The 21,707-nt window shown below is 42.4% G+C and overlaps 1 protein-coding gene and 1 long non-coding RNA gene across 3 annotated transcripts in view; one reads left to right on the top strand and one right to left on the bottom strand.

Annotated features, from left to right (window-relative positions):
- Positions 1-21,707, top strand: part of LOC137332500 (uncharacterized) — a 117,296-nt gene that overhangs the window by 70,255 nt on the left and 25,334 nt on the right. The gene's annotated exons all lie outside the window — the stretch shown is intronic.
- The window catches only part of ppargc1b (peroxisome proliferator-activated receptor gamma, coactivator 1 beta), a 166,837-nt gene continuing 152,167 nt past the window's right edge, over positions 7,038-21,707 (bottom strand). For both annotated transcript variants that reach the window (XM_067996396.1, XM_067996397.1), the window contains exons 9-12: positions 17,624-17,720; positions 8,905-9,026; positions 8,638-8,789; positions 7,038-8,322 (exon numbers count right to left, since the gene is read on the bottom strand). In XM_067996396.1, coding sequence (XP_067852497.1) covers positions 8,219-8,322; positions 8,638-8,789; positions 8,905-9,026; positions 17,624-17,720 — 475 coding nt within the window. In that variant the 3' untranslated portion in view covers positions 7,038-8,218. The remainder of the gene's footprint in view (positions 8,323-8,637; positions 8,790-8,904; positions 9,027-17,623; positions 17,721-21,707) is intronic.

Here is a 21,707-nt window from a genome sequence, read left to right as displayed (position 1 = left end):
CATTTGCTCTACAGGACGGGATATTTGTAATGTGGGGTGGGTCAATCGGCATCTAGGGGAGGGGAGGCAGGTTGACATTTAGAATAGAACATAGTCCTGGCAGTGGTGTCTGCAAATAGCTTGTTGGTCTGTTTTCTGGACTGCAGTTTTCGTTTTCTTTCTGTCTACAATTTTCTTCATTTTATTTTGCCTTTTTATTTATATAGGCCTCACCCATGTCTTTTCACCATCTTAGCTATTTGTACATTCTTCTATCTATGATTTCTTCTATCATCCAACAGTTTTCTATTAAGCACTTTGCAGATTATTCAACCCATTAACTTCCTCCCTGTAACTGTAAAACTTGCTGTTCCCCTTCCCCCTTTTTCCCAACTCTACTATAATGCTTAATTAAAAACAGAAAATGCTGGAAATAATCAGGTCAGGCAGCATCTGTGGAGAAAGAAAGGTAGGGTTAACGTTACAGGTTTATAGACTTTGTTTTTGGAAGTTGGTCGTAGGTTGTAGAAGTATTCCTTGTGGAGCCTGTTGGGAACTTTGTGAACAATATCAGCCTTATTATGGATGTGATACAATGCTTACTGAGTGTTGTTTTGTGCTCATGAATGATGGCAGAAGATATCATGGATCACACCGACATGTTTATGAATGGACTCTAGCAGTTGCTATCTTGCTTGTGGACTGTGGTGGTGAACTCAGAGAGATTAGCAGAATGTGGGAGCCGATGATGTGCAAAATTCCATGAAAGTAGATACAATTTCTGTGCTTTAATACAGGTACAATAAATATCTGGGAGCAATCTCAAGGTGGTAATATAATTGAGGAGTTGAGATGATGTAGAGAACAAAGTGTGAAGCAGATTACAACGATTATCTTAAATCCAGACTTGAAATACAGTGTTAGAACCTCTTATTTACAGTTTTTGATTTTATACACAGTTTTAATATAGAGCCTTGGTTAGACCACGCTTGCAGTACTGTATGAAATTCTAGTCTCCATACTATAGAAAGGATATTGAAGCACTGGAGAAAGTGCAGAAAAGATTTATGAGGATGTTACAGAATTGAGAGGATCCAGCTATCAGTAAAGATTGAGCAGGCTAGGGGTCTTTTCTCTGGAATAGAGAAGACTAAGAGGAGACCTGATAGAGGTCTTTAAAATTATGAAGGGGTTCGATAGGGTGGATGTGAAGAAACTGTTTCCATTTGTGGATGAGTCTAGAACAAGGGGGCATAAATATAAGATAGCCACTAACAGATCAAATAAAGAATGTGGGAAGAATTACTTTACACAGAGAGCAGTGAGAATGTAGAACTCACTGCCACATGGAGTGGATAAAACAGATAGCACTGATGCATTTAAGGTGGTTTGATGCATACATGAGGGAGAAGGGAATAGAGAGATATAGAGGTAGGATGGGGAGAGGTAATTTGAGTGGGAGGAGGCTCGTGTGGAGTATAAACATCAGTAGACTATTTGGGCCAAATGGCCTGTTTCTATGCTGTAGATTCTATGTAATTCAGTTTCGGTCTATTTCTGTACAAGCAGTGGCTGCCAGTGCATTCTTTTTCCATGATGCATGCTGACAGTCACACAAGAGGATTAACAAATGTGACAATCTGTGCAAGTTTATCAAGAATTAATCCATAGTTGGTTTGCAGAGATTGGTTTGCATGATGCCTGGAGCACCATGACTAGACACTTCCTCCCCCACTCCCCCCATCTACCCCCCTCCCCCTCCCCCCACCCATTTCCATGTAATCTCCTGGGAGAGGCAAAGAATCTGGAAAAAACCCAGGGCCAAAAAAGGGGAAAAAACTCTGGTAAATTCCTCTCCGATCGAAATCAGTCCAGGAGATCACAATGACCATACGTATGTTAACAGTTAATCCACTTACCTTCTATATGATGTGGTCTCTGCCCCAGCCCCAAGAACCGGTCCAGCTCCATCTTGAAGGTTTGCAGAGAGTCAGCACCCACTGCGCCAACCGGCAACGCATTCCAAGGCTCACTCTGGGAAAAGAAGAACTGCCTGACATCTAGCCTATTCCTTGCATATCTCCTGGTCCTCCCTAGTATGTAAAACTGAAATATCAATAGGCACGCAGTCCAGCTCTTTCATTATTTTATATACCATTATAACTAATCTTACAACACACCTCATACTGTATTCTGGCCCTTCTGTTCCTGACTTAAAATGCTAGAAGATCCAAGGTCCGTTTGATAGCCTGATATAGGTTGCTTGTCTAGTACCATACCTGCTAGGCCACCATACCCTTCTGAGGAGGAAGACAGACAGAATGGTCAAGCCATAGCACAACAAAAGCAGAGTGAGGAAGGTGACATCTGACGATCTCCCAATGCATCAGGGAACAATGTATGTCAAGCACTTCTACAAGATGCCTTTCTATAACTTGTGTAATTGCCACATTAACAACCCATCCATCCTCAGGTAACTCTGGTCTTGGATAACACCATACTCCCTCTCATTTCTTCACTCTATTCCTTACGTAGCATGTCTTACCGTATTAAAGCCTCTACCCAGCCTAATAACACATCAAACCTCAGTACAATATACAATTAAAAAGTGCTCGTTTTATTTCAACAAATGTGCATGCCAATGTAAATTGCAACATTACCTTCTCCACATGCCAGTTTACATGTAATTTGTGACCCATTGGTTCCTACTTTGTGATTCCATGACTAGAGCAGCAGGCATGTTGCCTGGCTCTGGACATCAATGCCAGCCTGCTGGGATTCTGGTGGTATAACATCTCCATGGATTGAAGTATTGCGGCCTTGTGAGGCAGCCATGTCAGCAAATACTGTGCCTGAAATTTCCTGAATGATTTCTAGTACTTTAATTGCCCCTTTTGTAGGGATGTTTGATGGTTTGGAGTCAAAGGGAGAAGCAAGCACCAGATCTATGTATATCCCTGCTAGAAGACACTGTTCAAAGTCTAAACTGAGGATTGAATAATGGGCATTTATGAAGTTGCCTCAGAGTTGTCTGAAATCATTTCCTAAATATGTGTATGACTGCAATGTGCAGGCTAGTCCCTGACATTTCCGTAGTTGCAGCTTGAGCATTGATAAGAAATGCTCCCTCAGTGCCAAAGTTCTGCACATCAGAAGTCACAGGTGCTGCCACACACTCATGGCGAACTGCTCTGCAGACAACCTCTCTCCTACAACTGCAAAGTCTATTCCACATCTTTTCCATTACCATGTAGTGTGCTTTGCATGGAGACAAGAGACACAGGAAAGAAAGACCTGCATTTATATAGCGCCTGTCACGACCTCAGGAGGTCCCAAAGAGAATTACAGCCAATTAATTACTTTTTAAGTGTAGTTACTGTTGTAATGTAGGAAAGCCCATTCTCCTCAGGTAATATTCTTTGCTTATAAGCAGACCCTATGAGGCTAGAATCCAGAGATGCTGCAGCAGAGCCACGTTCTTTGCTGGACCTAGTCAAAGCAGGTTACAGTCCTTTGGTAGCCAACATCAATTGGTCTTTCGTAGAATTGTGACACACGCTATGCTATCTCCTCTAATTCACTACCTCTATTGTTGATGATCCGTTACTATGCTGGTGCCAATCTGAGGTGGTGCATATTCCAGAGTGCTGTGCGGATGTGCATCTGGGAGGCACTCTTAGGGACTTCATTCTGTTCCTTCATTTCTGTAAAAGCAAAGTGTCAGTATGTAAAACCATAGAAGCAAACTGTAATTTCAATTACATTGCATAATGTTTCCAGTGATGTGCTGAAAGGTCAGTATGCTTACATAGAATGTAGAGCAAAGAAACAGGTCATTCGGCCCAACAGGTCCACGCCGGTGTTTAAGCTCCACATGATCCTCCTCCCACTCTTCTTCATCTAACCCCATCAACATATCCTTCTATTCCTTTCTCCCTCATGTGTTTATCTAGCTTCCCTTTAAATGCACCTTTGCTAGTCGTCTTTATTACTGCTTCTGGTAGCACGTTCCACATTCTTACCACTCTTTGGGTAAAGAAATTTCTCCTGAATTCCCTATTGGATTTATTAATGACTATTCTATATTTATGGCCCCTAGTTCTGGTCTCCCCTACGAGTAGAAGTATTTTCTCTACATCTACCCTATCAAACCCTTTCATAATCTTAAAGACCTCTATCAGGTCACCCATCAGTCTTCTCTTTTCTGGAGACAAGAACCCCAGCCTGTTCAATCTTTCCTGATAGGTAAAATCTATCAGTTCTGATATCATCCTAGTAAATCTTCATTGCACCTTCTTCAGTGCCTCTATGTCTATTTTATAATATGGAGACCAGAACTGTTCACAGTACTCCAAGTGTGGTCTAACCAAGGTTCTATACAAGTTTAATATAACTTCCCTGCTTTTCAATCGATCCCTCTAGAAATGAACCTCAGTGCTTTATCTACTTATTTTTATGGCCTCATTAACCTGCGTTGCTACTTTTAGTGATTTGTGTATCTGTACCCCCAGATCCCTCTGCTCCTCTACCCCATTTAGACTCTTATTTTCCAAGGAGTATGTGGCTTCCTTATTGTTCCTACCAAAATGTACCACCTCACACTTATCTATATTGAAATTCATTTGCCAATTACACGCCCATTCTGCAAGTCCATCAATGTCTTCCTGTATTTTGTCGCAGTCCTCCTTATTATTAACTATACCCACCAATTTGGTTTTGATCACAAATTTTGAAAATGTATTTCCGATTCCCGAGTCCAAATCGTTTATGTAAATGATGAACAGAGGTCCCAGCACCGATCCTTCTGGAACACCACTTCCCACCTTTTGCCAGTCTGAGTAACTACCTTTAATCCCTACTCTCTGTTTTCTGTTTTGTAGCCTGCTTGCTATCTATTCTGCTACTTGTCCCCTGACTCCACATGCTCTGACCTTAGTCATGAGGCTACAATGCGATACCTTATTGAAGGCCTTTTGAAAATCCAAATATATTACATCTACTGCATGACCCTTGTCTACCCTTTCTATTACTTCTTCAAATAATTCAATAAGGTTGATTAAGCATGACCTTTTGAAATCCGTGCTTACTATTCTTTATTATATTTTTGGTTTATAGATGTTTTTCTATTACATCTTTGAGTAAGGATTCCATTATTTTTCCTACCACTAAAGTTAAGCTAATTGGTCTATAGTTCCTTGTTCTTGCTCTATCATCCTTTTTAAATATAGGAATCACATTAACTGTCTGCCAGTCCTCTAATGAATTCCCTTTTCTAATGAATTTTTATATATATGTAATAGCGCCTCTGCTATCTCTTCCCTAACTTCTTTTAATATGCGTGGATGCAATCCATCCGGACCAGGGGTTTTATCCTCTATAATTATCTCCCTCGTTTCCACTTTAAATGTCTTTACATCTTTCTTGATCTCTTCTTCTAATGTCATGCCCACCACGTTAATCTCCTTAGTGAATACTGAGGCAAAGTAATTATTTAATATTTCTGCCATTTCATTGTCATTACCTGTGAGTTTATCGTGTGTATCCCTTAGGCCCTATCCCTATCCTGATTTTTATTTTGTTATTTATGTGTCTGTAGGATACTTTACTATTTCTTTTTATATTCCTTGATAATTTGATTTTGTAGTTTCTCTTTGCCTTCCTAATTGTTTTTTTGACTTCTTTCCTAGCCTTTTCGTTTTCCCTTTTGTCATCCTCTCCTTTGTTATCTATGTACTTAGTTTATGCCTTTTTCTTTAGTTTCATTTTGCCCTTATTTCTTTATTCATCCATGGTGTATCATTACTGGGTAGTTTGTTCTTGCTTTTTATTGGGAAATATTTCTCCTGGACTCTATTGATCATTGTTCTAAATGTTTCCCACTGCTGTTCTATTTCTTTGTCAGTAAAGTTTTCCAGTTTATTTTCCCTAGTTCCATTCTCATCCCCTGCTGCAATTCAGCTGTTCTACATTATTTAACATGAACATAATGCATGAGGGTACTCGGTATCAGTTTCATGGTGGCCTCCAACTTCACAAGCCCTTACTCCCTCTAGGCTCACCCTTCTAATTATCGCCATTGTGGCCTCCTTGAATGAGCTCAGGGATCTATTTTCACACAGCCCTCCCTCCCATTGAATGCCGTCTGGTTCTATATGTAGAACAGTCATGAGAGAGGGCAAAGGACAGCCAGCAGTGACCAGGTCAGAGAGCTGCACACTTTGCATGGCATTGAAATGTGTGTGCATGGTCATGATAATGGTGAATAAAGTGGCTTGCTTGGGAGATGTCATCCCATGCACATAGCAAAGCATGAGTACTTGTGAGGGGGCTCTTTCACAATTTGTACTCTTGCCATTCAAATATTCCTTCCTTGGCCAATGTGATCCTGGTAGTAGTGCAATGTTGGATTCGTAATTCCTTCAAGGCAACTAAGGCAATAAATGCTGCCTTGCCAGCATTACCCGCATTCCAAAAACAAATTTAAGAATGGCTAATGGCACCATACAACATTGCATGAAGTAGCAATGAGTGATGAGAGGCTGGTCAGGACTAACTAATGGTTGTTTTTGATAGGTGCAGGGCATAGGTGGGATTCATAAAGACTGATCTTGGTTGATTTCTGCAAACCTACCCAGCTTCTTTCTCACATTCCCCATGTTCTGTGGGTTTTGGAGACTCCATTCACCTTTTCAGCAATTTCTTTCAATGCCCATCAAACAAGGCACTTCTGAAGGTGGGGGTGGAGGCTGTCTCTGCCATATATGGTTTCTCTCTGTTGTCCCACTCCCTGAACTGCTGTCTCTATAGACTGGTCATCAAGATGACTCTCTTTTTGCCTTCTGTGCTTCGTGAGAGCCCTAAATTAGTAGCCACAATAAAGTGTTTCTATTGCAGACTACTTTCTCTTCCAATGATAGGCTTTAGGTTTGCAGGGTCAATTGGTGGAATTGAACTAGTACAAAAAGAAGTACATTCCTACATTGTTTTATTGCTATTTTTATTCAGTGGCAAATCATTGAAATACCGAAAAATAAAATACAATTGTTAAAAGAATCTGGTTACATTCTGCGATTTTATTAATGTAAACAAGTGCATTGAAGGGGCTTTTAGAAGGTTTCAACATATTTACAAGACGTTAAAATATAATGTTTAATACAGTTTGTGATTTGAATTACTTCTCTAGGAAACTATAAGATACGATTTAAAAAATACATAATATGCCATTTGCTTAGAAGCTAGAGACTTATTTAATCACACTTAAAGCTGATGTGGAAAGGTATAAGGTTCCAAAGTTTCAATCTTAAGATCATAAATAAAATACATTAGATTACCAAAAATGGACTGTATTTTAATTGCTTGAAAAAATCTAATTATAAAACAGTAATTAAACAAGTTAGGTGTTCCAAAAATTAAAAAAGTTGAAAGAAATAATCAAACGTTTTATCTGAACTCCCCATACCTTCCCACTCATACATTTTAAATGAATTGCACACATACTGAACATACTGAAACGATAATAAAACATAATTTCTTCATTTTTTTGTCAGTATATGATTTTAGATTAATCTACTTTCATCAGTTAGCTATAACATTCTGATGATCCCACCAATTAATGGAATTATCACCCATGCACCCAGCTATAAATTTTTCTTGATATGCACCTATTCAATGACTTACAGTACAGCTCTGTCAATCTAGATATGTTGGTTCACTATAATGATAGTAAGGTCTATAATATTACATGTAAACATTTCTGGTTAGGAAATTTCAGGACTGAAAAGGCAAGGCTACAGTTACAGTGCATAGTTGAAACAATGGAAGCACACAATAAATTACAACAGAAAACGCTTCAATACATGTAAACCATTACATTTTAAAATGCAGCACATAAAACATGTAAAACACCCGAGTGTTTAACCCCAATTCCCATTATACTAACACTGTATCCCAAACTACAGACATTAAAATTGGTGAACACAGCTGCAACTCCACTACTGTTTTATGTATACTTATGGGAACACAACAACCAATGAGCAGTAGTTCTACTAAACTGCCCAAACTTGTGACATTTGACATCTACCCAAAGAATCACAGACAGAAGCAGCTTAGTTCATGTAAACTTCATTTTTGTTTCAATGTAAAAGGACAAGTGTCCTGTTCTACTGGACAGAGGTAAACAAATGAAAGTGCCTTGATTGAGGTATTGTGGCATCCTCTGTAGGCAGTAGATGTAAGGCCGTTACCTAGTCAGGCTTTTCTGTGCCTCTTTCAGCAAGCTGTCAAAATCCAAAGTGTCATACTTGCTTTTAATTGGAGCAGGGTCCAGGTCTTCTGCACTGGAATCTAAAATTAATCAAGATATTTTTGGTTCCGTGTTACTTCTGGTTTATAAAATAAGGACAACGATAGAATCTCAAGATTGATTCTAACCGGAACAAATTCTGCTTATGTTTCCAGGTGTAACACTATTTCCTTTCACTATAATGTAATCTTTTATACAGAAAATTACATTCCATTATTTCAGTCAAAGATTAGTCTGCTACAGTAGAATATAGTTGTCATTTGTTTCTGATCAACACCACAAAACCATTATTGTCAGAGCCAAATTGCTCAACAACACTTTATACAGTAAAGGACAAGAGCTGCTATTCCCCTTACCCAGGTCAGTGTAACTGGCTTTGCAGAATCGTCTGAGTCCTCCGTAGTACAATTGCAAGGTAGGCTCATTTTGCTTCTGCAAATTGTGCCCATTCTTGAGAGCAGAAGAAGCATCCTCACTATAACGATATGCGATGAATCCATATTTATCACTATATTTTAAGAAAAGATTCTTATATTAAAGCAGAAGAAATCTTTGCAATTAAAAACATACTTTTAAAAAATGACATGGATATAAATGAACAGTACAGCTCGATAAATCCTTACCCCCTATCTTGAGTAAGTAGTTTGCATTCTTCAATCTCTCCAAAGACTTCAAAACGCCGCTTTAGTTCTGCTTGAGTTATATTGCATGCTAGCTTTCCAGCGTAGATAATACGGCATTCATCCTGGACAAACAAATACAATTTGGTGCAGTTCTTAAAATCTCTTTCAGTTATACACTTCCCTGTTGTGTGCTGTGTTAAATCACTAAATCATTTTCAATTATTGTTACTGAACACTTATTAACAGAAATTGTTTTCCTGTAGTGCATATGTGATCAGCATGTTTGTGCTGTTTTTAACATTTAAGAATTTAATCTGCTTAAGAATATAGATGATAATTTTTAAAAAGTTGTTTTAAGGGCTGTGTGGGGACTGGGGGTACAATGGGTTTCACTTCAGAGGCTTCAATTTGAATCTAGTTCAGGATGATAGTTTTAAAGAATCCTCTCTCTGCTGCGCCTTGGGACGTTTTACTTCGTTAAAGGCACTATATGAATGCAAGTTGTTGTTGTTATTGACCTATACGGAATGAATTTGGTCAGTCTTAACGATATGTTAAAAAAATGGCTGCCATCAAAATAAAATTAAATCATAATATGTAGCTTTGGAAAGGCCTAAAGTTACCAATATACAGTGAAAAATATTATTTCAATTAAAAAAACAAAACTAAGTAATGAATTGATTGTAAAAATTAGCAGCTCATGGCATAAAACAATGATTTTTTTTACTGTTACTGGATTATAAAATATTGGTCACCTCGCTTTATTTGGTGATGTGCTAGAAAATCTAATGTTCCTTCATCTATTATTTTGAAATAAAAAGTCCTAATTCATGCCTTGCTTTTTTTTACATTCTGTTAACTATTTGAAATGCTTTGTATTGTTAATTCCTGCAGATTTGACATATATTTTGAGCAGATTTGACAAATATTTTGAACAGATTTTTGTTGCTCATGGTAATGCCCCCTCAGGGAGCAAATCAGTGAAAAATTAAGGAAAGTTAACAGGTTGCAGATAGGACAAACATACATTAGTATCATAAATGCATGCTCAAACACACACCTGAAGCCAAAATATGATTCATTTCATCACTTTGCTAGCATTTCGTTGTAAATTTCAATTTCACCAGTAGAATTCATTGCTCTCTTTTCCTACAAAATATCATTACTTTTCAGATTATTAAAGAATAATAGATATCTGCAAGTGATTACAGAGCAGTAATCTAACGAAAAGGATCAAACGAGGTCATAAACCAGGGCACTAAAGACTGAGCAGTTTACAACTATCATTGAATCCTTGATTAAAGATTAGATTACAGCCCTTAAGTCACATCCTGGCACCTGATATTTGTGTGATTATAAGGCTAGAAATTACTGTTGATATTAGCAGATACATTTTTAACATGCTCAAAAGATATCCCTCTGTCCATTTTAACTGATTTACTTTAAACAGGCTACACCTCCAGTAAAATAGTGGACCAGGGAATGTCATACAAAGTGTTCAGAATTCATTCACTAATATTGCGAACTTTTTTTTATTTGTTTATGGGATGTGGGCATCGCTGGCGAGGCCGGCATTTATTGCCCATCCCTATTTGCCCTCGAGAAGGTGGTGGTGAGCCGCCTTCTTGAACCGCTGCAGTCCGTGTGGTGATGGTTCTCTCACAGTGCTGTTAAGAAGGGAGTTCCAGGATTTTGACGCAGCGACGATGAAGGAATGACGATATATTTCCATGTCGGGATGGTGTGTGACTTGGAGGGGAACGTGCAGTTGGTGTTGTTCCCATGTGCCTGCTGCTCTTGTCCTTCCAGGTGGTAGAGGTCGCGGGTTTGGGAGGTGCTGTCGAAGAAGCCTTGGCGAGTTGCTGCAGTGCATCCTGTGGATGGTACACACTGCAGCCACTGTGCGCCGGTGGTGAAGGAAGTGAATGTTTAGGGTGGTGGATGGGGTGCCAATCAAGCGGGCTGCTTTGTCCTGGATGGTGTTGCGTTTCTTGAGTGTTGTTGGAGCTGCACTCATCCAAGCAAGTGGAGAGTATTCCATCACACTCCTGACTTGTGCCTTGTAGATGGTGAAAAGGCTTTGGGGAGTCAGGAGGTAAGTCACTCGCCGCAAAATACCCAGCCTCTGACCTGCTCTCATAGCCACAGTATTTATATGGCTGGTCCAGTTAAGTTTCTGGTGAATGGTGACCCCCAGGATGTTGATGGTGGGGGATTCGGCGATGGTAATGCCGTTGAATGTCATGGGGAGGTGGTTAGACTCTCTCTTGTTGGAGATGGTCATTGCCTGGCACTTATCTGGCGCGAATGTTACTTGCCACTTATGAGCCCAAGCCTGGAAGTTGTCCAGGTCTTACTGCATGCAGGCTCGGACTGCTTCATTATTTGAGGGGTTGCGAATGGAACTGAACATAAGAACATAAGAAATAGGAGCAGGAGTAGGCCAATCGGCCCCTCGAGCCTGCTCCGCCATTCAATAAGATCATGGCTGATCTGATCCTAACCTCAAATCTAAATTCATGTCCAATTTCCTGCCCGCTCCCCGTAACTCCTAATTCCCTTTACTTCTAGAAACACTGTGCAATCATCAGCGAACATCCCCATTTCTGATCTAATGATGAAGGGAAGGTCATTGATGAAGCAGCTGAAGATGGTTGGGCCTAGGACACTGCCCTGAGGAACTCCTGCAGCAATGTCCTGGGGCTGAAATGATTGGCCTCCAACAACCACGACCATCTTCCTTTGTGCTTGGTATGACTCTAGCCACTGGAGAGTTTCCCCCTGATTCCCATTGACTTCAATTTTACAAGGGCTCCTTGGTGCCACACTCAGTCAAATGCTGCCTTGATGTCAAGGGCAGTCACTCTCACCTCACCCATGGAATTCAACTCTTTTGTCCATGTTTGGACCAAGGCTGTAATAAGGTCTGGAGCCGAGTGGTCCTGGCAGAACCCAAACTGAGCATCGGTGAGCAAGTTATTGGTGAGTAAGTGTCGCTTGATAGCACTGTCGACAACACCTTCCATCACTTTGCTGATGATTGAGGGTAGACTGACGGGGCAGTAATTGGCCGGATTGGATTTGTCCTGCTTTTTGTGGACAGGACATACCTGGACAATTTTCCACATTGTCGGGTAGATGCCAGTGTTGTAGCTGTACTGGAACAGCTTGGCTAGAGGCGCAGCTAGTTCTGGAGCACAAGACTTCAGCACTACAGCCGGGATGTTGTCGGGGCCCATAGCCTTTGCTGTATCCAGTGCACTCAGGCGTTTCTTGATATCACGTGGAGTGAATCGAATTGGCTGAAGACTGGCTTCTATGATGGTGGGGATATCGGGAGGAGGCCGAGATGGATCATCCACTCGGCACTTCTGGCTGAAGATGGTTGCAAACGTTTCAGACTTGTCTTTTGCACTCACGTGCTGGACTCCGCCATCATTGAGGATGGGGATGTTTGCAGAGCCTCCTCCTCCCGTTAGTTGTTTAATTGTCCACCACCATTCATGACTGGATGTGGCAGGACTGCAGAGCTTTGATCTGATCCGTTGGTTGTGGAATCGCTTAGCTCTGTCTATAGCATGTTGCTTGTGATGTTTAGCAGGCATGTAGTCCTGAGTTGTAGCTTCACCAGATTGGCACCTCATTTTTAGGTATGCCTGGTGCTGCTCCTGGCATGCTCTTCTACACTCCTCATTGAACCAGGGTTGATCCCCTGGCTTGTTGGTAATGGTAGAGTGAGGAATATGCCGGGCCATGAGGTTACAGATTGTGCTGGAATACAATTCTGCTGCTGCTGATGGCCCACAGTGCCTCATGGATGCCCAGTTTTGAGCTGCTAGATCTGTTCTGAATCTATCCCATTTAGCACGGTGGTAGTGCCACACAACACGTTGGATGGTGTCCTCAGTGCGAGGTCAGGACTTCGTCTCCAAGAGGACTGTGCGGTGGTCACTCCTACCAATACTGTCATGGACAGTTGCATTTGCGACAGGTAGATTGGTGTGGACGAGGTCAAGTAAGTTTTTCCCTCGTGTTGGTTCGCTCACCACCTGCCACAGGCCCAGTCTGGCAGCTATATCTTTCAGGACCCGGCCAGCTTGGTTTCAGTAGTGGTGCTACCGAGCCACTCTTGGTGATGGACATTGAAGTCCCCCACCCAGAGTACATTCTGTGCCCTTGCTACCCTCAGTGCTTCCTCCAAGTGGTGTTCAACATGGAGGAGGACTGATTCATCAGCTGAGGGAGGACCGTAGGTGGTAATCAGCAGGAGTTTCCTTGCTCATGTTTGACCTGATGCCATGAGATTTCATGGGGTCCAGAGTCAATGTTAAGGACTCCCAGGGCCACTCCCTCCTGACTGTATATCACTGTACTGCCACCTCTGGTGGGACAGGACATACCCAGGGATGGTGATGGAAGAGTCTGGGACGTTGGCTGAAAGGTATGATTCTGTGAGTATGGCTATGTCAGGCTGTTGCTTGACCGGTCTGTGGGACAGCTCTCCCAATTTTGGCACAAGTCCCCAGATGTTAGTGAGGAGGACTTTGCAGGGTCGACTGGGCTTGGTTTGCCATTGTCGTGTCCGATGCCTAGTGGTCTGTCTGGTTTTATTCTTATTATGACTTTTCGTAGCGAGATTTTACAACTGAGTGGCTTGCTCGGCCATTAAGAATCAACCACATTGCTGTGGGTCTGGAGTCACATATAGGCCAGACCGGGTAAGGACGGCAGGTTTCCTTCCCTAAAGGGCATCAGTGAACCAGATGGGTTTTTACGACAATCCGGTAGTTTCATGGCCACCATTACCGATACTAGTATTTTAATTCCAGATTTTTATTTAATTAATTGAATTTAAATTCACCAGCTGCCGTGGCGGGATTTGAACTCATGACTCCGGATTTTTAGTCCAGGCCAGTAACATAACCACTATGCTACCGTACCCACTGGAACTGGAAGGGGGGAACTGAAGAGAAAGAAGCCGGATTAAATTGAGGGGAAAAGAGTGTCAGCATGAACTGTGTGGGGGGAGGGGGGCGAGTGCCAGGTTGAAATGGGGAGGGTGGAGGAGTGCCAGGTTGAATTGAGGGGGGGGGGGTTGGGAGGGAGAGGAGCCCCATATAAATTGAGAGGGCTGGAGGAGAGAGTGTCTCTGTGAAAGAGTGGGAAAGTGGATTGGGTATCGTTTCTCTGTGAACTGTGGTGGGGGCTTGGACATGAGTGCATGACTGGTGAGGTAACTTTTGGGGAAGTGATGGCCTAGTTAGTCTGTTGAAAAACTAAATGTCACTATTTTTCTTTTTTAGATCATATTAATTGTGAAATTTAAACTTTAACCAGCATTATTTTTAATGTAAAAATTCAAAAATTTCCTGGGGAACATGCCCCGGATGCTCCAGAAATGTACGATCAATTTTGTGCCGTCAACATCTGGATTTCACCTTTCAGCCTTTCATGTACTGATGTTATTTTTACGAGTGAAGGAATATTATGGATACCTGCAGCTTAACTTACAGAGGCCCTATAACTAACTATTTTCATGGCATAGGTTTATAATCAGGGCCACTTTTCAGGTGTCACCTTTTTGAGGATGTGTCCTCATTTGAAGCTGTTGGTCAGTTTTTTTTTAAGGTTGGTATATATGAATCATTGCAGGTTTACCCAAAAGTAATGTGCAGCTGACTACTGAGAAATCTATGTCCAGTATTCTGTAACACAAAATGCTGGTGAAAGCTAATAAAATAGCATTTTTGCAATTTTTAAATTCTAACATAAAACGCCTGCTTTTCAGAGAAACATAATGAAAATATATTTTGGCAAAACCAGAAGCAGTAACACTAACACTGTTCTTAACTGACATGAATGGGCTTATAGATGAATTATGAATGTGAACGGAAACGAAATCAGTGACACGGCAAATTACCATCTATAGGCAGCATGGGCGCTAAGTTAGGCCGTGTAGCACCTGTTGTTAATAGCGGATGGTTCCAGCGTGACGTGCGCGGACGCCATCTTGGTATAGGAGTTAGCGCATGCGCAAATACCGAACGCCGGTAAGGTAAGGAGAAATTGGATGCAATCAGTGTGCAACGCTGATTTAAAGTGATAGAAACCATTTTGGCATTTAACATTCAACTCAACGCACAGTCTTAACCACGACCATATGAACGTGTCTTAAAGTACCTGGAGGACCCCCCACCAGCGCTATTGAAAGTGACCAAGCAGGATTTACAGGTTGGTGGCCGGATTATTGCTTCTGGCTGCCGATATATTTGTAACTGTTTTTGGAGGTCTTCTATGCTTGAATACTAGGATTGGGGACATAGCCTAACATTTAGAGTCAGGACATGCAGGAGTGAAGTTAGGAAGCGCTTCTACACGCAAAGGGTGGGAGAAGTTTGGAACGCTCTTCTGCAAATGGCAGTTGATGCTAGCTCAGTTGTGAATTCTAAACCTGCGATTGATAGATTTCTGTGAACCAAGGATATTAAGGGATATGGGGCTAAGGCGGGTATATGGTAATTAGGTCACAGGTCCACCATGATTTCAATGAATAGCGGAACAGGCTCGAGGGGTTGAATGCCACTGCCGCTTGCTGGCTCCTGTTATGTGCCACCTTTTTCTGCAAGAAAGTGGGACGTGTGTCTGGGTGATATGCCTATCATGGTTGAATAGCTGCCAGTGTGTGTGGCCTGCGAGTTGTGGGTGGGTGGCTTGCAACAGTGGTAATGTGTAAGGGGGAGAGGAAGCATCTGATTGGAGGAATTGAGTACTGATGGTAAGAGTTTGTTGGTATGTGGGCGATGGGGGGTAGTGCTTGGAGCAGTGGATGCGGCTAGTGGTGCAGTTGGTAGGAGACGCCTCTTGACAGTTGACCTTACTCATCTTGACCACTCTTGTCAAAGCATTGAACTTCTTCCTGCATTGCATCCATGTTTGTGGTGCTGTGCGCCTGGCATTGACTTCGTCCCCCGCTGCCTCCCACTGCCTTTTGGGCCATGTGGTCCCCCTACCCCCCCCCCCCCCCCCCCGCGGATATAGGATGGCCCTCCTTCTGTCCACCTCTTGCACCAAGGCCTGTAGTGCATCAGTGGAGAACCTTGATGCACGCACTCTCGCAGGCCTGGTACCAACTCAGATCGGCAGATTGGTGAGGTGGATGCGGCTCACGAATTGGAGGGTGTGGGATTTAGTAGTGTGCAACCTTGATTCAATGTTTTAACATAACTCATCAGTGAGTAAACACAGGGACGGGACCTGCATCTATGTTTTACGTGTGCTATGCCTGATGTCTGTTCAGACTCCGTGCAGACAGCAGACTGTTATTTTTAGCAAATAACAGGTACCAGCTACCTTGAAGAGATTTGAAGAGACATCCTCCCTTTAAGAGATTGGAGCTCCCCCTGCTGGTGGAAAGTGTGAATTGCATTGAATCAACGTGCAAGGTCTGGATTTCAATGCAGATTGACGGTGAATACTGAGGCAGAACAAAGTTCTCACCTTGCCTGTGCAGGGGCCATTGGGCACGGGTTATAGTGGATCACGCTACCTGTGTCCAATAATAGGCCCTATCGAATTTTCCCCCCCATGTCTCTTGTTGGTGCTGGGATTAAAACTGGCGACTAGTGACGCAAAGAATTTAACCGCGGGACACCCAGGTTCAAATCCTACTCAAGTAATATAGGTGAGTATAGTCCTACTTGCTATTAGTAGCAATAGTATTTTGGTTTAATCGGTGGCAGTAACCTATCATGCAACTCAGAGATGGGTTGAGCACGTTGGGGAAAATCAGAATCTATAACAATTCATATTTCAATTTCTTGTAATACTAATCTTAATATAGTGTAAGGTCAGATTTCTGTAACCACTGAGCTCATTTTTTTTAAAAAAAAGTAGATTCAAGCAAATGTGAATTTGGGAATTCTCATTCTCCCATTCTGATTTAAGATGAAAAGGTTATGGTCAATTCCATACAGTGTTCAAGATAAACCTGTGACAGGAAAATGGAGCAGGGATGAGACTGAAGGGTCCAAATTCAAACTGTATTGATGGGTTGGATTCTTGATCCATTGGTAGTATTGAGGCAGGACAGGATTTCCACTCAGTACCCCAATCCTGCCATAACCCCAAACCATTTCCTGGGTCAGGGGTTATTAATTATGCAGGACGAGCACCCAGGGAAATCCCTGCCACCAAGAGTGAGCTTGCCATTGCCTAGCAGGAAAATTGGGATGGTGCTGCAGCAGGACTGTCACTTCAGTGCCTGAAGAGGAGGAGCCAAGTTGAATGGGGCAGAAGAGCCCCGAAGATTGAGGGGGCAATTATTTTTTAGACCTCGGAAAGGCCTGGTTTTGGGGGGGGGTGGGGGAGGGTGGCAGTGGTGCTGGCAGCATAAAGCAGCGAAATGTGCAGGCTGGAAAGAGATAGCTATAGGCCTTTCTGGCTGGGTCTAGGGGAAGGAAAATTGAGGCTGGGTCAGGAATCTGGAGGTAGGCCTTGCCATCTGATTTTCCCGCCTTTTGTGCTGCTCCCCCGCTTGATCTGAGGCAGGATAGTGGAGGAAAGTCCAGCCCAATCATTCGTGACTATTAGTGAATGTGGTTATTTAACTCTAATCAGTAGTGGTAGTGGGAAGTCTAAAGCACCCACTAGCTCACATTCGAACTAAATGCGCAGCAATCGATCAATTGTGGCTTCCATACACTCGGTATACAGTACTTACCATGGCTTTATTCCTTTTGTCCCTTTGGTTCGCTTTTTCAAAGTTCTTTTCCTTCCAATTTTGCTTCTCATATGAAGATTTGTCATGATTGCCATTTCTGTGGAATTTTCAGAAAAGCCATAATTTCTAATCAACAACAAGTTTAAAATCTTTGTTATTTTTTAAAACCATACTTTAGACACTTAAAACTTAAATATCAATGATACATTTTTAAAGGAGTAGATAGCTCCAGCTGAAGAACTATCAGTGGCACAGACGCAATGGGCTGCATGGCCTTGTGCTGCGGCTGTAATTCCAATGATATCAAATCTGTTTATTAAACATAGTTTATCAAACATAGTTCTGTGATATAACCTATCCAACAGGGTGACAAACTAAGGTACTTAACCACACTAGCACAATTAGCAATACTGTAGTATATTTTATGCAAAATTAGGTAAGAAAATCATGCAAGGACTCCCTCATTGGCCTATAGCTAAAGACACACAGACTAGAAGTGCACAGATTCCATGCGTAGTTTGCAACTAATATGAGACAGAGCATCAGTTGACCATTAATGTTGGCTTCAGCTCCCCTGGGTTGGAGAGCCGGGGGTGGGTTGGGGGAGAGGGGAGGAATCAGTCTTTGTTCCTGCTCTTGAACCCTGGTGCAAAGTGCAAGTGCGTCCAGACATTAGGTGAGGATAGAATCGGGTTTAACTATAAGGCCCTCCATGGTTGAATAACCTGACAACAACAACTGTCTAGGCTCACATACAAAGGACACACCACTTGGGAAAATACTGTAAGGTTAGCAGCACCCTTGGGACTGTATCCCAGCAAGAGTCAGAGCCTCTAAGAGCGAAGGGGAGAAAATTGGAAAAATAAAATATTGTAAGGTCTGGAACATATGATTTGATAAACTTTGTTACATGAAGTCTCTGGTGAGACCACATCTGGAGTACTGTGTACAGTTTTCATCTCCTTACCTAGGGAAGGATATACTTGCCTTGGAGGGGGTGCAACAAAGGTTCACTAGATTGATTCCTGGGATGAGAGGGTTGTCCTATGAGGAAAGATTGAGTAGAATGTACCTCTATTCTCTGGAGTTTAGAAGAATGAGAGGTGATCTTATTGAAACGTATAAAATTCTTAGAGGGCTTGACAGGGTAGATGCTAAGAGGCTGTTTCCCCTGGCTGGAGAGTCTAGAACCAGGAGTCGTAGTCTCAAGGTAAGGGGGCGGCCATTTAGGACCGAGATGAGGAAAGATTTCTTCACTCAGAGGGTTGAGAATCTTTCGAATTCTCTACTCCAGAGGGCTGTGGATACTCAGTCGTTGAGTATATTCAAGACTGAGATCGATGGATATTTGGGCACTAAGGGAATCAAGGGATATGGGGATAGGGCGGGAAAGTGGAGTTGAGCTTGAAGATCAGCTATGATCTTACTGAATGGCGGAGCAGGCTCGAGGGGCCGTATGGCATACTCCTGATCCTATTTCTTATGTTCTTAAAAACATGTCATCACATTCCAGTAGGGCATGACATTTATTACATCTATTATGTATTAAAAATGATAGGTGGCTCACAACATTCTATTTCAAAATGCATTGAGAAGCCCTATTTCAACTGACCCCTATAGGTTTTTTCATCTTAAATACTTGTAACAATTGTTGCATTTGTAGGTGGTGCTGTGATAGGCATTTGCAATGATAAATTGTTGCAACATTACAATAAATTCTATTTCCCCACTGTTACTACTGTCTCAGAGGCATCATCAATGAGTTGTAAGGAGTTCCCTTCCCCACCCTCCCAAACGAATACGCAAACTGACGCAGAGTCCAGATCATCCCTGATGGAATCTATTTAAAGGTCCCCCAGTGTTACATCTGTCACATTGCACCTCCCCTTACTGGATGGGTTTATCATTGGAACTCAATGCCGAATTCCACAATCCATCATCTTGCCTACCTGAACCTTCCCATCCCATTGAGCAGCATTTTGGGCAACAACCCCCTGCCCCCCCACACCACCCCCTCAGTCTTTCTAGCCTTTGCCACCCTCCCTCTCCAGATCTTCATTGTGTGCATTTCATCCCTCTGGCATTCACTAAGCACTTCTTTGGCCTTCTCTCCCTTCCCCTGTCCCCACCACTCTCTCTCTTCTATGGTCCCTGTTCCCCTCACCCATGCTCCTTCTCTCCATCCTTACCCTATTGCCTCATCTCTCCCTCTCTGCCCTCCACCTCTCCCCTCCTCTCTTCCTCCCCTCTTCTATCTGCCTCCTCTTCCCTCCCTCACTTTGGTTCAATTATCCACCCATCCTCCAACTCTATCTTGACACGAACATTGCATCAGGTCTTGACACCCCATGTAAAACACCATAGGAGATCAACTAGTGGCATAATAAAAATGGAATCTGAACTATTCCGCTCTCCTGGATGGTAATGACTGATTCAGACCCTTTACTGTAATAATGCTTCACTTATGGCCTGATGCATAGAAGTCAGACTCTAACCCAAGAAAGGTGAATGCCAGAATGGCAGTCAGTCGCAACGGAATAGAAGCTTATGAGTTTATATGACAAGCACCTGCTGTGCTCATGACAGTAATAAAACTAATTAACCAAATAAAACTTAAATTACATTTAAGTAATCACCATCATGGACCTTTTTAAAAGTCCATAAATGAAATGGAATTTGGAGACAAGTAACAGAATGTCAGAGAGCAGAGCCAGAGATGAGAAAGATCAAGACCAAGAGTGCAGAGAAACAGAAAGCGGAAAAAGACAGAGATTCGATTATAGAACCATGGAATGACACAGCACCGCAGTTGAAAGAGCTCTCCAATTATCCATGCCCCTGCCCTTTCCCCATAGCCCTGCAAATTTTTCCCCTTCAAGTATTTATCCAATTCCCTTTTGAAAGTTATTATTCAATCTGTTTCCACCACCCTTTCAGGCAGTGCATTCCAGATCATAACAACTCGCTGCATAAAAAAATTTCTCCTCACCTCGCCTCTGGTTCTTTTGCCGATCACCTTAAATCTGTGTGCTCCAGTTACTGACCCTTCTGCCACTGGAAACAGTTTCTACTTATTTACTCTATCAAAACCGTTCATGATTTTGAACACCTCTATCAAATCACCCCTTAACCTTCGCTGCTCTAAGGAGAACAACCCCAGCTTCTCCAGTCTATCCAAGTAACTGAAGTCCCTCATCCCTGGTACCATTCTAGTAAATCTCCTCTGCTCCCTCTCTAAGGCCTTGTAATCATTCCTAAAACGTGGTGCACAGAATTGGACACAATACACCAGCTGAGGCCTAACCAATGATTTATATAGGTTTAGCATGACTTCCTTGCTTTTGTACTCTATGCCTCGGTTTATAAAGCCCAGGATCCCATATGCTTTTTTAACAGCCTTCTCAACTTGTCCTGCCACCTTCTAAGATTTGTGTATGTACACCCCCAGATCGCTCTGTTCCTGCACCTCCTTTAAAATTGTACCATTCAGTTTATAATGCCTCTCCACATTCTTCCTACCAAAATGCATCACTTCACACTTGTCTGCGTTAAATTGCATCCGCCATATGCATGTCCATTTTACCAGTCTGTCTATGTTGTCGTGAAGTCTGTTACTATCCTCCACATAGCTTACTACATTTTTGAATTTTGTGTCATCTGCAAACTTTTAAATTATGCCCTGAATACCCAAGCCCAAGTCATTAATATATATCAAAAAGAGCAGTGGTCCTAATACCGACCCCTGGGGGACCTCACTGGATACTTCCCTCCAGTCTGAAAAACGACCGTTCACCACTACTTTCTGCTTTCTGTCTCTTAGCCAATTTTGTATCCACGCTGCCACTGCCCTTATAATCCCATGGGCCTCAATTTTGCCAACAAGTCTATTATGTGGTACCAGGCATCATCGAGCATCAGAGATTGGGAGAGACAAAGAGCAGAACATCAGAGCGTGAGGAGAGACTGAGAGCATGGATCACGAGAGCAGGAAGAATTAGAGAGAAGGAAATGACAGAAGGATTGATTTTTCTCTTTGTTGCACCTGGAGAACACAGTTCCCAGAGTCAGTGAAAAGTAAATGTGG

This window comes from Heptranchias perlo, chromosome 14 (assembly GCF_035084215.1).
Source record: "Heptranchias perlo isolate sHepPer1 chromosome 14, sHepPer1.hap1, whole genome shotgun sequence".
In the NCBI taxonomy this organism is placed as follows: domain Eukaryota; kingdom Metazoa; phylum Chordata; class Chondrichthyes; order Hexanchiformes; family Hexanchidae; genus Heptranchias; species Heptranchias perlo.
This window is presented reverse-complemented; position numbering and strand designations above follow the sequence as displayed.